This window comes from Jaculus jaculus, chromosome 8, assembly GCF_020740685.1.
Source record: "Jaculus jaculus isolate mJacJac1 chromosome 8, mJacJac1.mat.Y.cur, whole genome shotgun sequence".
In the NCBI taxonomy this organism is placed as follows: Eukaryota; Metazoa; Chordata; class Mammalia; order Rodentia; family Dipodidae; genus Jaculus; species Jaculus jaculus.
In genome coordinates, this window is record NC_059109.1 from 85,816,287 (window position 1) to 85,832,841 (window position 16,555).

The window sequence follows — 16,555 nt, forward strand, 5'->3', positions numbered from 1 at the left end:
GAAGGACAATTTCAGTGACTGCAAAGCTCTAGGGTGGTAAGTAGCATTCTTTTTTTCTGTTTGTCCTTCTGTAACTGTTTCCTCCTTTACTCTTTGAGACAGATGCAGGCATTGGACAAATATTAAACATATTTAAAGAAACTTTTTTTTAAGAAACTTTTAAAAAGTCGCTATTCATGGTAAGGATAAGTTCTCAAATTTCTGTTGTATGCACTTCTTCTGATTTGTATTTACCTGTGAATAACTAATATCTAGGCATGGAGCAGTTTGACTACCTAATTGGTAATTGTGGAATCTCCTTCACTGCTCTGGCTGCCATGGGAAAAAAAAGATTCTACACAAAGCAGCCAACAGGACTATCCTTAGGCCAGCACTGTTAGGTTGTACATTCCATGGATACCTTGGGAAACTATTGGACTATCTTAGCTGATGATCCTAGATCCTGAAGGCCTAGCCTCAGCTAGTGATGGCTCAACAGTTTGTATCACAGTTAATGCTACCAGAAACCCCAAGGATCTACAAATCCTCTGCAAACATTGAGATGCAGGGCAATGGGAATCTCTCCCATGTCCTGCTCTAGCAGAAGGCCTGCTGTGGCTGGTGCTAGAGAGCCAAGGCTGTGATTGGTGCAAACACAATCCTACATTTGCACGGGAGGTTTGCTCCAAACGTGTCTTCTCTAGCTAGCTCTGCTTTGACTCGGAGGTGCCTGGGAGGACTTTCTTGTGCTGCTGCCCCTGGAGTTGCAACATCAGGCTCACGAGGAGGATTCTCTCTAGTGGGGTTTCTTGCCTACTTTTAGTAGTTCAGGCAGAAGCAGGAGAATGGCAATATCAGCAAAGCCCAAGAAGTTTCTAGGTTGAGCTGTGAAAGCAGTAAGGCAGCTGAACAATTCAAGAATAACTATGGCCAGAAGATGGCAGCCCACGTGAAGATAGGACAATAGAGTGGAGAGCTGAGGTGAAAACATGTTAGGGGCTTTGGGGATCTGGAGAAGACAGAGGGTAGATCCTGGTCATGGAATTACTCCATGGAGGTTAAGTCTTTAGGGCCAAGGGTCTCAGACACACAGGTCAAGATCTGTAACTCTGGACAATATTAAAGAATAAAGATGTCTGGTTTCTAGCCCTGTAGTCCAGCTAGAACACTTGCTGCTGTACATCAAAAGAAACCCCGGTCTGCCAGCATGCTGCAATGCCAGGTGTAGCCAAGGGCTGAGGAACCATCCTGACTTGTGGCCTACACAGAGCTATAAGATTTTCATTGTATTGTTCAATTACATTTTATTTTTGGATGATGTGAAGATTGAAGCCAGGACCATATGTGTAGGATAACCACTCCACTCTGAAGGGGCTAAAATATTAGTGTTAGGTCAGGACAAAATGGAGTTAAAGCAGGAGGGAAAAGTGAATCATCCACGTTCCTCAAGAAATTGCCCAGCCATTATCCCTCCCCTGCCTAACAAGGCTCCAAGTCTAGATTTACTGCCCCCTTATCTCTCACTGGGTGACTTCTGGTCTCACCCTATGGCTAATGTAAAGAATAGAGATTTACTGCCCCGACAACGAAATTCCTTTCCTTCCTCACCTTCCCCCAACTGAAGAGCCTACAAATCCCACAATCTGTAACCCCAAACTGACTGCTCCACTCTTGAGAGTCAGTCTTGGCAGCTCATGTTTTTCCCCCTAAAGAAACTTCTATCTTGGCCTCAGAGTGGTCTCCATGGTCACTCCCAAACCTTACAATTAGTAGTCCTGAGAGAGCAGATGCAAAGACCTGCATGAGGACTGCAGTGGTAGAGATCCTTGCTTTGCTACCAGTTGTAGAGTCATAGTCCTGAGCAATATATCCCTTGACTTTGCTTCTGATAGTGCTTCTGACAAGGTTACCATTCTTGCATTGGATTTTTACTTGGGTCTGCACCTTCGTCCAGTGAGACCTTCATCCTGAGATGTCTCTGGTTTCAGAACATGCATTCTGTTAAGCACCATGCAGTTTGTTCAGGTACATACAGACCTTGGTTCCCTCCAATTTCCTAAAATCCAGTCACTTTTCTCCAAATTTCAGGTTGTGGTGTTCCCTTCATGTCAGTCCTAAACTTCTTTCTTTTTTTTAATTTTATTTTTATTATTTTTTCTTTTCACAATTTTTATTAACATTTTCCATGATTATAAAAAATATCCCATGGTAATTCCCTCCCTCCCCCCGCCCCCGCACTTTCCCCTTTGAAATTCCATTCTCCATCATATTACCTCCCCACTAAACTTCTTTCTTGATAAGGCTAATTTGCAGGCCCCATGGTATGAATAACACTCTCTTTTGCAAACTGTGGACATCATCATTCTTGGTGGTGGATAAAATAAGAGCTGGCTTAATAACAAGGATAAGAATATTATGTAAATATGACAGTATAGGAGTTGGAAATAGGTCTGAGATAAAGGAAAGAAACTTGAAAAATATTAAAATGAAAATATGGCCACTAGTCAGGGCCCTGGAGCTGATTGCATACCAAAGCCTTTGGTACTCAGTAGGGTAGAATGAACATGTAAACTACCCCCCCACCAAACATGGGAACAATCCCCACTTGCTGGGATTGGGGATCAGCCATACTACTTGCTGTACTCCCTTCCTGCCCTGTCCCACTCACACTCCCTGCCACTGCCACCAGTAGTGAGTCTAGAGCTGATTGTACTCCAAGGAGTAGAAAAGGGAAAGGAGAATTGCCATCATTATTAAATACCGTCAGCAAAACAATGAGGAAAGGAATGGAAAACCCAGACTCCAGAACTCTTTTGATGCCAACATAAGGTAAAATGGCACTTGATTCCTGAACATCATTTAATAACTAGATTAAGCACTTCATTTATTAAAAATTACAACTGAAAAGGCACTTTAAATGGTTATTGAGACATGGCAGATTCTGAAAAAGCTGTGATTTTCTGGAAATCAGATTAGCTTCTCCAAGATCAAAGTGACATGAACAGGCCCTTAAATATTGATGGACATGTTAAGTCCCCAAACTGTTCTTCAACACCTTCTTAGTTAACAAAGTTCACTAACCAATCATGTCATCACTAAAACTTTGAAACAAAGTTTTCGACAACATGAACAGATCAGTGATTAAGGATGTAATCATATCTAGTGGTGTCAGCAGTTGAAAATACTTAGGTCAATAAAATTTGACACGTGTGTCTTGTGAAAGGTTTGGCGGAGAGGCTGTTCCAATGACCACTGTAAAAGTGTTCACTTATACCACAAGATCAAATATTTGGCTTTTAAGAATAAATAGTCCACACAGTTTACATTGTACATGAGCGCTGGTTACATCATCTCCTCTTGTGTGACACAGTAAGCGATGTGCCAGTACATACCCTGGACTTGTGATAGATGGTCTGCTTACCATGGTCTTGTGAAAACTTTGAATGCCAGCTCAGGCAGGCTAATATTTTGTAGTATCACTTGGGAGATATGCTCTGCTCACTGTTGCTAAGCAGGTTGGATAAAGCCAGCCACTTGGGAGGCAAGGCTGGCTTGCAAACCAAGGTCCTCCATACCAGGAAAGTTCACTATGCAGTTCCACTTGGCGGATGGGAATGGCTTATATGTTGAGAGATAGAGCAAATGTTAGGACATGATGCTGACATCAAAGAAAACAATAAAACTGCAAAAATGAATACTCTCCCTCAGCTTCTATAGTTACTTCTTGAGCTTTCCATGAGCACACTTTGGTCAGTAAGTTTTACCAACCTTTTCTTTGCCATTGAGATAGGAGCTCCTGGGTGCTGTAACTATTGTACAAGGGCATTGTATCATTTAGCTTCTTACTGATGAGGAAAATACAAGACCAGAAGCAGCTTATGGAAGGAAAGAAGGAAATTATTTTCAGTTTACAGTTTTGAAGGGAAGTCTGTCCTGGTGGGGAAAACATGTCAAGAGCAGACAGCTGGCCCTACATCCTAACATTACCAGGCAGGAAGTAGAGAGAGATGCATACTGAATGTTCTGCAAGCCTTCTTCTTTTATACAGTGCAGGCATGCAGGTCTCTTGCAGATAAGACAATAATTTTTTTCCCCATGATGATTCTAAATTCTGCTAAGCTGAAAACCAGATATTAACCGTAGTGAGTACCCTAAGGTAAAAACAGTGATTAATGCTATAAAAAAAAAATCCATGAGAGTTTGACTATGACAGATAAAAAACTTTTACCAAGTCTGTTTTTTTTAATATTTCATTTTTATTTATTTATTTATTTGGCAGAGAAAGAGGGAGAGAGAGAGAGAGAGAGAGAGAGAGAGAGAGAGAGAGAGAGGGAGAATGGGTGCACCAGAGCCTTCAGCCACTGCAAATGCACTCCAGATGCATGTGCCCCTTTGTGCATCTGGCTAACGTGGGTCCCGGGGAATCAAACCTGGGTCCTTTGGCTTTGCTGGCAAATGCCTTAACCACTAAGTCATCCCTCCAGCCCACCAAGTCTGTTTTTAAAAGGTCTGTCCAGGTGTCTCCAAATGTCTTATTTTATATTTTTAAGTTTTTATTTATTTACTTATATATTTTTTATTTATATATATTATTTATATATATGTATATGTGCATATATATATATATATATATATATATATATATATATATATATATGGAGAGAGAGAGAGAGAGAATGGGTACACTAGGGGTTTCCAGTCACTACAAAGGAACTCCAGACACATTTTGCCACATTGTGCATCTAGTGTACGTGGGTCCTGGGAAATGGAACCTGGGTCCTTTGGCTTTGCAGGCAAGCGCCTTAACCACTAAGCAATCTCTCTAGCCCTAAATTTTCTTCTTTTCTTTTTTTGTTTTTGTTTTTGTTTTATGAGGTAGGGTCTCACTCTGGCCCAGGCTGACCTGGAATTCACTATGTAGTCTCAGGGTGGCCTCGAACTCATGGCAATCCTCCCACCTCTGCCTCCCAAGTGCTGGGATTAAAGGTGTGCACCATCACACCTGGGTTCCTAAAACTGTTTTTATAAATTTATTTATGTGTGCCCGTGTGTGTGTGTGTGTGTGTGTGTGTGTGTATGGGAGCCACAGCATGCATGGGGGCGGGAGGTCAGAACACAGCATCATGGTGTCTATGCTCTACCTTCCTTGGATTCAGGGTCTCTTGCCCATGCAAATAAACTGTCAAACTGCAAGGAAGCATCAGACTAGCCTGTACATGAGTTTTGATTTTTCAGCTTCTACCCCTGGTTTACATATATGCACTGGGATCACAGATGCTTTGTATCTGGCTTTATGTGCATGCTAATAGTTGAACCCAGGCCACCAGAAAGTGCAAGCAAGTGCTTCTAACCACTTACCCACCTCCCCAGTCCATATTTTAAAAATAGTTTATTTATTTATTTGAGAGAGAGAGAGAAAGAGGCAGATAGAGAGAGAATGGGTGCACTAGGGCCTCTAGCCACTGTAAACAAATTCCAGAAGAATGCACCACCTTGTGCATCTGGCTTTACCTGGGTGCCGGGAAATCAAACCCAGGACAATTGGCTTAGTAGGCAAGCATCTTAACTACTAAGCCATTTCTGCAGCCCCCACATTTTTTATATGGAAATCCAATTCTTTTTCAGAGAAACTTTCTGCTTCTAATACCCCTCACCTTGTTGCTAATGGGCCTTGAACTCTGACCAGCACATGGGTCTGCTATTTTTCAAATGCAATTCTGAACCTTTTTTGTTTGTTTGTTTTTGTTTTTCGAGGTAGGGTCTCACTCTAGCCCAGGCTGACCTGGAATTTACTATGGAGTCTCAGGATGGCCTTCAACTCATGGCAATCCTCCTTCCTCTGCCTCCCGAGTGCTGGGATTAAAGGCCTGCGCCACCATGCCCGGCCTGAATATTTTGATATGTCTCAGAAATCGGCTTCCAAAATTCATTTTGTGATAGAGGAAAGTTAGATTCTTTTGATGACAAGCATTCAAAAGTCCAGCACAAATGTGATTGAACTCAGTGTAAGAATCCATTCTAACAACCTCCAAGCATGATGGCACAGTGCAGTAACCCCAGCACTCTGGAGGCAGACAAGGGGATCAAGAGTTGAAGCAGGGCAGCCTGAGGTACACAGTGAATTCACATTTGAGGCTAGCCTGTACTACATGAGGCCCTGTTTTAGAATGAGACAAAACTAAGTCTAGAGTCAAGTGGCACTCACTTGTCTTCACCAAGTTGAAGGCAAAACAAGAGATGGGTCATTGCTGTGAGAGATGGGGTGTTCTGACATGGTGTCGTAGTGCAAATGTAGAAACTGATAACTATGAAATGACCAGTCCTGGAATAGAGAAAGAGCCCTGTCAGCTACCCTGTCATGGAGCCCAGGCAGGAGGTGTCTCATTTCTGTGAGATGGGGTTTCCTGACATAGTGCAGAGGGGCAAACATACACAACTGATTTCCCTGAAATGACCCATCTTGGAATAGTTAGAGAAATAGCCCTGTCAGCTACCCCAACATGGAGCTGGGACAAGACAAAGATCCCCCTCAGTGGGACAGCAGAAAGAGGAGAAGGAAAATGTGAGCAGTGAGCTCCATCACTTCAGAACCTGACAACTTTGAAAAATACAGTGGGAGACAGACCTGTGGTCCCTGCAACAAGCTGGCACCGGACATGGGGTGACCATGAACCTATGTGAACAATTGCTATAGAGTAGGAAATAAAGATTACTACTGGAATCATACAACCAAGTACGCTAGTCATAGCCTCTTCTTCCTTGGAAGTAAGGTTTTCTGAGATCCCAGTTTCAATTTCAAAGAAGATATTTGTAACAGTATATAATCATTTATGTAAGCCATACATAGTTCTTAACAGAACAAGTGGTAAATAAAAGTGACCATTACTATTTCCAAAACGCTGTCGTAGTTGAAATGTTTCATATACATGTCTTTCCTGGTCGTTCCTTGCTGTGCTCATCTGGGGCACAGGGCTGGTCACGGGCATGCTCTCACGCTGTCCCTCCCCCTTCCCCAGATGTAGTTTTCCTTAAGTGGGTTCTGCGGGCTGCAGTGCTGGGGCCTGGAAGTCTGGGCTGTGGTTCTGCTAAGATCAGACAGGGTGCAGGGGGTATATCCAAGAAGGGAACTGACACAGGTGTGGCTGTGAGGGAGACCTGGAGTGACAGGACGGGCCGAGGGAAGGAAGGTGGAGATGATGCAGAGAGGATGTGCGTCCAGAAGTGAGCTATCACTTGGGGATGTGGAGGATTTGGGTGGGGGACTTCCCAAAGGGGTCACAAATGCCACAGGAGGTGAAGGAAGTGGCCCTGGAGGAAGTAGATGAAGAGGTGATGATAAGTGGGAGGAGGAGCTAACAGAGTTCGTGACTTGGATGCTGGGTCACAGAACCACTTTAACCTAGTAAGAAATGCTGAATTACTGGGGGTGGGGGGCAAATAAAAAAGTAAATGGTCAAGCAAAAAAAGAAAAAGGCGGTCTTAAGTACTCAAAAGTAAACACACCAGGGAACCCGCGGTTCGGTGGACAGTTACGGAATTGTGGACAGTTACTGAAAGGCGGACCCTGCTGGGATCTGTGGCAGACTTAATTTTGGGCTCTGGGAGCGGGAGCATTACAGAGTTAGATCGGGGATTTTTATTAAGAATGCCAGCACTCTATGGTATCTGTATTCTGCATATTCGACATGCTGAGATCTGCACATGCGCACTAAGCACTCTTGACTCCCCCCCCCCCCCCGTTCCCTCCCCCGCTCCATCCCCGCGCTTGCCCAAGTTGTGGAGCTCCGACAGCAAGGGCTGTCACGGCTCGCGCAGCCCGCGGTTCAGTGGACAGTCACGGCTCGCGCAGCCCGCGGTTCAGTGGACAGTCACGGCTCGTGCAGCCCGCGGTTCCCGTGGACAGTCACGGCTCGCGCAGCCCGCGGTTCCCGTGGACAGTCACGGCAGGTGCAGCCCGCGGTTCAGTGGACAGTCACGGCTCGTGCAGCCCGCGGTTCAGTGGACAGTCACGGCTCGTGCAGCCCACGGTTCCCGCGGACAGTCACGGCTCGCGCAGCCCGCGGTTCCCGTGGACAGTCACGGCAGGTGCAGCCCGCGGTTCCCGTGGACAGTCACGGCTCGCGCAGCCCGCGGTTCCCGTGGACAGTCACGGCTCGTGCAGCCCGCGGTTCAGTGGACAGTCACGGCTCGTGCAGCCCGCGGTTCAGTGGACAGTCACGGCTCGTGCAGCCCGCGGTTCAGTGGACAGTCACGGCTCGTGCAGCCCGCGTTTCAGTGGACAGTCACGGCTCGTGCAGCCCACGGTTCCCGCGGACAGTCACGGCTCGCGCAGCCCGCGGTTCCCGTGGACAGTCACGGCAGGTGCAGCCCGCGGTTCCCGTGGACAGTCACGGCTCGCGCAGCCCGCGGTTCCCGTGGACAGTCACGGCTCGCGCAGCCCGCGGTTCAGTGGACAGTCACGGCTCGTGCAGCCCGCGGTTCCCGTGGACAGTCACGGCTCGCGCAGCCCGCGGTTCAGTGGACAGTCACGGCTCGCGTAGCCCGCGGCTCCCGTGGACAGTCACGGCTCGCGCAGCCCGGGGTTCCCGTGGACAGTCACGGCTCGCGCAGCCCGCGGTTCAGTGGACAGTCACGGCTCGTGCAGCCCGCGGTTCCCGTGGACAGTCACGGCTCGCGCAGCCCGCGGTTCAGTGGACAGTCACGGCTCGCGCAGCCCGCGGTTCAGTGGACAGTCACGGCTCGCGCAGCCCGCGGTTCAGTGGACAGTCACGGCTCGCGCAGCCCGGGGTTCCCGTGGACAGTCACGGCTCGCGTAGCCCGCGGCTCCCGTGGACAGTTACAGAACTGCGGACAGTTACTGAAAGGCGGACCCTGCTGGACTCTGTGGCAGGCTTAATTTTGGGTGCTGGTAGCAGGAGCACTATAGAAGTAGATCAGGGATTTTTATTAAGAAGCATTTTATTTTTACTTTTCAGTATTTTCATTGGGTTGGGGCAGAGGGTGGACGTGTATGTGGTGGTGCGGGGCGGGCGAAAGCGAAGTTCTTTGAAAATTAGATTGGGGGCTTTATTTCAAGTGTTATATTCTTATTTTTAAGTATTTTCATTGGTTGGGGAAAACGGAGGGGGAATCTGTGAACCCCAGGAAGAAACAACCATGAAGAAGTTCACTGGCTTCCTCAAGAGTAAAACTTCTGATGATCCGCGGGTGTCCAGTCCCGGTGTGCCCAAATACCACACCTACTACCAGCCTCTGCATAGGATCCACAAGGCTGTAGCCTTAGGATATGCAGACCTGGTGTCAGTTTATCTGTCTTGTAAGGAGTCTTACAAGAGCAAAAGAGATCACAAGAATAGGTGACTGGGCCCTGGAGGGAGGCGGGGGGGGGGGGGGGGGGGGGGGGGCATGTGGAGAAGGCCACCTCATCCCTGGCTGTGCTGAGAGCAGGAAGGGAACAGCTGGCCCTATGTCACTCTTCCCACCACAGGCTCCTGACACCTGTGGCCTGCAGCCTGGGAAGGAGGCAGGCTGGTGCCTTGAGGAGAAAGCTGAGCCTTCCTTGGCTGTGCTAAATAATGGGAGGGCTGGCCAGCCCTGCTGTTACTTTCTGTCCACCACAGGCTTTTCACATCTGTGGCTTCCAGACCTGGGTGGGAGGCAAGTGACCCGAGGAGACCACCCTTCCCTGTGTGGGCTGGGCCTGGGGAGATGGGGCTGTCCTTGCTGTGACTCTATTCCCAGCACAGGCTCCTTACACCTGTGGCCTGCACATCTGGCTCAGGGGGAGGCAGGTCCTTGAGGAGAGGGGCGTGCCTTTCCTGGCTGTGCTGAGGACAGCAGGGCTGGCCCTTGTGTCACTTTCTTCCCACCACAGGCTTCTCACACCTGTGGCCTGTGCGCTTGGGACAGAAGGAGGAGGGTTCCTGGGGAGAAGGCCATGCTTCCCTGGTTTTGCTGAGGCCAGGTCCGGGAGAGCTGGCCTGGCTGTCACTTTCTTCCTACTACAGGTTCCTCACCCCTGTGGTCAGCTAACCAGGGATGGATTGTGCTAGTTGCCCTACAGAAAAGGCCATGCCCCCTGGCTCTGCTGAGAGTAGGCACTGGAGTGTTGGCCGGGCTCTCATTTTCTTTCTACCCCTTCCTCCTCATACCTGTGGTCTGAACACCTGTGAGGGGCCTAACAGCCAGACCCACCTTCACATGAAGCCAAACTAATAAAGTTTGGGTCCCCTTACAAATCCATTTGGGGGGCACTTTCTTCTCTATTTATAGAGGGAATACACCATTTAAGACACATATTTAAAAAACCATGTCATGGGCACTATAGACAAGTGCATAGAGAGAGAAACTTTCTAGATGGTATCAACTACATTCCCCAAAATTCGTTGAATAAAATTCAATGTCCAATTTCTACAGTGGACACTCACACATACATGTGTTTTATGAGGAGAACTTACAATGAAACTTTGAAGGCAGAAGATGGCTCTGTGTTCTTATGTTTTTGTTAATTTCCTTCTACTTTACCTTGGGGTGCCATTTTTGCTTAGCACTTTCCTTGTACTTGTCAGTCTTGACCATGTTCAGCAAGAGATCTTGCCTCAGAGCCAGCAAACCATGTGTTTAATTCTCAGCATCAAAATGATTCACTGGAGCAGAGTGCTCTTGTTTAACCTAGAAATAAAGGCGAGTAAAGGATCCTTCAGATGAAAATTAACAAACAAAATTAACTAAGTATAGGTGTCACATGCTATTTAGTGTTTATAATTACAAGAGCAGCTATATATTTTGAGGTAGTGCTCTATAATTTTGTCAAATTCCCCCTCATTTCCACAGGACTCCCCTTCATTTTGCTTGTGTATATGGGCATCCTGAAGTGGTAAAGCTCTTGGTGGAGAAGAAAAGCAATGTTAATGCAGTTGATTGCAACCATGTCACGCCTCTCATTAAGGTATAGTGACACCATTATCTTCAGAATAATATACATTTGATTTCAATGCTTATTATAAAAGTGAATTTATCTCATTTTAGCAACTAATTGGTGAAGTCGGCAGAATGTCTATCTTGAATTTCATGAGTTGACCATCTGCTCATTGATCCACTACCCACAGGCTGTTCAGTGCAGACAGGAGACATGTGTGACCATCCTTCTTCAAAATGGTGCAGAAACGAACATCGTAGACAACGCAGGCAACACGGCTCTGCACTATTCGGTCTATAATGCAGACATAGCGACTGCTTCAATACTGCTACAATATCATGCAGATATTAACTTGGAGAATGAGGTATAATTCACTCAAATTTAATCCCAAGGTAGTTGAAGTACATATGTTTTCACAGTCATATATTAGGATCAGTTTCCAAACTCAAGCATTTCTCTTGAATGAAAATATTTGAAAATCCATTTCAAGTGTAACTTTGCATTGATACTTTGAAAGAAATATAATAGGTGGCAGCTATCTTTCATGCACTCATGTTAAGTACTTATGTTGCAAAAACCAGAACAAACATCTGTCACTCCAGAAAGGGCTCAAAAGTTAGATCAAAGCACAAATGCACCACAACCGGTTTTGGTGAACCAGTGAGCTTATCAGGGTTCCGTATAGAACAGGGTGAGGGTTGCTTACAGGAGCACGGGTGACTCCCATGCAGCTACGTCACTGAAACCCACCGCAGCACAGTGACTCACGGAGGCTGCATCTCTGACCCACACAGCACAGCCTGCAGGCAGCTTGGCTGGTTGGAGAGTCTCAGGCACTACATGACTTTCATGCAGCTCAGGTGGGAGTCTCTTCCCAAGCAGTTGTTTTCACTTCAAATGATCTTAGGTGTGGGGTCTTGTAACCTTTTTCTTGGTCTTGTTGATTTCCAGTGCTTCCTGAGCTTCCTTCCTCCCCCAAGAGGGACTGCTTCAATTCTGAGGAATTCTTATTTGTTAAGCTAATGATTTTTCTTTTTTAAAGTGTCCTCACAGGAAATAAAAATTTCCTTAGAAGTCAGCTAGTCTCAAACATAAGTAATTGATAAAATCTAGATATCTTGATGCTGCTGACAAAAGTTACATTATGTGATTAACCTCTTAGTAGTAAGACTGAGCAAGAAATACTAGAAAAAATTGATCAGAAATATGCAGGCCAATTTGGAAATAAGAAAATTGAAGGAGAACATCAAGAGATTTTTAAAATTCAATCAAGATGTATTAATATTGTGCTATTGAAGGGGGAGGTAGTAGTTCTTAGTTTGAGAAAGTTGTTGACTCATAGGCATGCCTGGAGAGGGATTTTAGGAGGACTGTGGAGAGACCCGACTGACAGTGACAGGGTGGTGCTTAACGATTATATGGAAAATAAGAAGGAACAACTAACAATGCACATGAATACTACCCTTTCCTTTAAGAAACAGCCGCATGGTTAAGGGCCTAAACTGTGCTCTCAGGTGTGCAATACCTTCTTGGGAGTTAGAGACCTTTCATATTGCATCTTTGGATATTCAGGTTGCATATTTGAAGTTTCTATTTCTTCTGCTGCCCCTAACGCCAGGAATTGAATAAAATGTTCAGTAAATGGCCCTGGGATTCGAGATGAGACTGAAGTGATGCTTGTCTGCCTGTCCAGACAAGAGCCAGACCTAACATTATGTGCTGTTGTGACAAGAAGAGATTTGAGAATGTACAAGGCCAGGTTTTCCCTGCAAAGTTTTTCTCAGTAAATCCAATAAGAACTATTGGCTGCCTGTATGTCCCTGTTGTCCAGGGCCTATGTGTGATCAGTTAGCCTTGGATTCAATTTGGTGTTTCCTCTTGTAACCTACTTTGCCTTTACATATAGTTGAGTCCACAATTGCTGTTTAGTTTGAATTTTGTTACAGATTTTATTGTTTACAAAATATTGAAATGTTTAAGAATAGTATATTGTATACTATTTTTCTAGCAATGGGATTGATTTTAGCAATTAGAGGTGTGCTTTTTTTTTAATTGTTTATTTGTGCTAGAGGGTTGGCTTAGGAGTTAAGCAATTAAGGATTGCTTAGTGATTACTTGGTTACTGGGGAATCAAACCCAGGCTGTCAGGCTTTGAAAGTAAGTGTCTTTAACCACTGAGAATTCTCTCTAGCCCTAGAAAATTTTACATAAAAATGTTTTCCTTTGCCCATATTTTAAACATATGCTCATTGGAATAAATAATCCTGTAAGTTTTACTAGGCTTATCACTTTTACAGTCCAGCCAAGTTGTGCATTATTGCAAACAAAATTGTATCATTCTGTTCAGAATTGTCTCTTAACAAGACTGATGAATTGGTGACTTTGTTTCTGATAAAAATAATACACATAGAACAATAAGAAAAGCAAGAATGTTAGGTCATTATTTCATTGTTTTTATTTACTGTAAAATCAACTAATGAAGTGGTAATTAAATAAAACTGCAATAAAAAATTAAAAGTAATGGCACAGGCCTGGAATCCCAACACAATGGGAAAACTTAAGCAGGTGTCTGAGCCAGGAGGCTAACCTGGATTATATAATAGTAAGATACAAATTAGTAACTAAGCAAAATTAAAGAGATTTCTTAAATACTGGATGTCTCTTTCATTTCTTTTTTCTAAAAAAATATTAGGGGTATTTGAAAAATGCATGTTGCTTTTGATTATAGCAGAAATATGAATGCCTGTACAAGTAGCTTGCCTCATCTTTCACATGAGACCATGAAATCATCACTCCCATGCTTTCGAGTTGTTGAGTTGAATCTGAAGCCCTATCCTCAGGGAGCTGTGGGCTTAGATGGAACCATCACCTGACTCAAAAATACTCATCAATGTTTGGACAGAAGCAGCGTTTTTTCAGGAAGAGTAATCATTCAGCATGGACTCTGCGGGAGTCTGAGTTCATGTTGCAACCCTAGGCAGGGTGGAGCACTTAAAGAACAGGGGCACACGTGTCAGTGTGCAGTGGGTTGAGAAGAAGAAAGCGCTGCTGAATTTCTGTGTTAGATGTTCGTGTACATAGGGTGGTGTTAGGTTTTCAGCTAATCATTGATTTCTTGTTTAACAGAAGCAACTGCCACCACTTTTACTGGCTCTTCAACAAAAACATGAGGAGATGGCAATATTTTTAATTGAGAACAATGCCAACATCTTTACATGTGATAGGGTGCACAGGTATAGTCCTTACAGTTTGAACATAGTGTTTTCTACAGTGGAAACCGTCATTACTGCTAGAAATATCACATTGATGAAAATTAGACTTATCAGGATACTATGAAAATATTTATTGAAGGATATATATTCCCTTATAGATATGGACTTGTATATGTTAGTTGTAATCCATTTTGGTCATATGAATATGTCTAATGAAAGATTTCATAAATTGAATGGTATAATTTAAATATTTGTAAATTAAATAATTGTTTTTATTATTTTAGTTTTTGCAATACAATTGAATCATTAACTATTTATTTATTTATTTATTTATTTATTTATTTATTTTTGGTTTTTCGAGGTAGGGTCTTGCTCTAGCCCAGGCTGACCTGGAATTCACTATGTACTCTCAGGGTGGTCTTGAACTCAAGCAATCCTCCTATCTCTGCCTTCTGAGTGCTGGGATTAAAGGCATGCACCATATTTTATAATATTTTAAGCTCTGCTTCTAACATACAGTTCTTTTAAAATTGTATGTTAGGCAGCTCACTCTCCTACTGTTTTTTTCTAATATTTTACTTATTTATTTGAGAGAGAGGCAGAGAAAAAGAGAGACACAGAGAGAGAATGAGAGAGAGAGAGAGAGAGAAAGAGAAATGTGGGAGAGAATGGATGTGCTAGGGCTGTAGCCTCTGTAAACAAACTCCAGATGCATGTGCCACCTAGTTCAACTGGCTTACATGGATTCTGGGGAATTGAACCTGGGTCCCTAGATTTTGCAGGCAAGCCCCTTAACCACTATCTCTTAAGCCTTGCTGCTACTGTTTTCTACCTGCTATATGAGAGGTGATGTCCAGTCTGTGCTCATGCCATAGTTTCCCCTACCATCATGGAGTTTCCCCACAAGACTGTAAGGCAAATAAATACATAAATAAAACTTCCCTCCTATTAGCTGCTTTGACCAGATGCTTTGTCCCAGCAACTAGAAGCAGGAGCAAGGCTGTGGTGGTGCCATGAGCCGATCTGCTGTAATCCATATGCTATAAGTCTAGGCCTCAGTGGTGGCCTGGGTGGAGGCAGCACCTGCACCTCTATCTGCTCTGAGGTGATCCTGATGATGTACATGTCCCCAAGCACCGCTTTTAGCAGATGCAGACTCTCTTGGTCTCCATGGGCAAGATCATCATGCTGTGCCTCTCAGCTTTGCCAGTCTCCTGGTATGTCTGCTTTGTTAAGTTCCAAGATGCAGACTCTGCAGTTGTGGTGCAGCATCTGCCAAGCACTGTGTTCCTTGACAGAGCCCGGGTGGTCTTAGCATCTGCTGAGGAGCTACTCCTGATGACACTAAGGCTTTCTCTGTGTTGGCAGCAGCTAATGCAGTGTGAGTCCTCTGCCTGGTGGTGGAATCCTGCCTCCCTCAACCCACTTACTCAGATCAGCACTGCACCATTGAGGCTTTGGGAGCTCCACCTCTTGACCAGGCCCTTGCAGCTCCTGGGCTTCCTGGAACAAGCGTGAACTCTCAGTCTCTTGCTCCAGATCAGATGCCGAAACTTATGATTCCTATAACTACTGTCACTGTTAGTATTGGTATGGTTTTATAATAATGCTATTGCTTTAAGCATGTGGATAGATTTTACCCTCTTGACCTCAAGCTGACTGTAAATTACTCTAATCACATCAGACGAGGGAAGAAATAGGGAAAGACTCATCTACATCTTTAAATGCTTTCAATAAATAACTTCCACACAGTCATTATCCATTGAACGATATGAAGTTTTGAATACCACTATGGAATGTCAAGTAGAACAAAAAGTTTCCTGTTTATTTTGTTCCCTTGGCCTTGGAGCATCTACAAAGATTACACCTGTGCTCATCTTTTCATATCTTTTTGCATTTGTTAATAAATGGTAATTTCTACAAAGACAAATGGTTTCAAACTGTCAAATTATATACAATTATGCATTTATTAATATTTATTAAAATATGTAATAGTAATCTTTTGTCTCCGTTATTTTAGGACCAGCCTCATCTATGCCATTAGATCTGAATTAGGAAAGGCTGTACAGATTCTCCTTGAGAGAGGTATGGCTGTCAAGACTAAAGATGCTTATAATCTCACGGCCATTGAGTATGCAGCTAAAAATCAAAATCATATGTAAGTATTTAAATTGAACTTGTAGCTACCATCAAATGAGTGTTAAAATAATTATAAAACAGTAACTTCTCAATCAGGAGAGACTTTCTTATCTACTTGAGGGCATTTGAAATGGCAGTGAGATATCCACATCATCACTAAGAAACTAAGCACAGTGATGATTCAAGAGAAGGAACAATGGATGCAGGACTCTATGCAAGGGACTTTTGAAATGCTAGGACTTGAACTTGAGTTAAGTGAATATTCTATCTTCTATCTTTAAGCCATACTCCCATTGCTTAGCTCAAG

At 44.3% G+C, this 16,555-nt stretch overlaps 1 protein-coding gene across 1 annotated transcript; it reads left to right on the forward strand.

The window, feature by feature from the left end:
* Positions 1-9,135: 9,135 nt before the first annotated feature.
* Positions 9,136-16,271, forward strand: LOC123462875 (ankyrin repeat domain-containing protein 7-like). The gene is made up of 5 exons (XM_045157036.1): positions 9,136-9,335; positions 10,813-10,927; positions 11,088-11,261; positions 14,024-14,130; positions 16,130-16,271. Exons 1-5 carry the CDS (start codon positions 9,136-9,138, stop codon positions 16,269-16,271), a joined length of 738 nt encoding a protein of 245 aa, XP_045012971.1.
* The last annotated feature ends 284 nt before the right edge of the window (positions 16,272-16,555 follow it).

Coding starts and splice junctions, on each gene's coding strand:
- LOC123462875 (XM_045157036.1), top strand. CDS start 9,136: ATGAAGAAGTTCACTGGCTTCCTCAAGAGTAAAACTTCTGATGATCCG. Junction 10,928..11,087: donor ATGTCACGCCTCTCATTAAG/GTATAGTGACAC, acceptor CACTACCCACAG/GCTGTTCAGTGCAGACAGGA. Junction 14,131..16,129: donor ACATGTGATAGGGTGCACAG/GTATAGTCCTTA, acceptor CCGTTATTTTAG/GACCAGCCTCATCTATGCCA.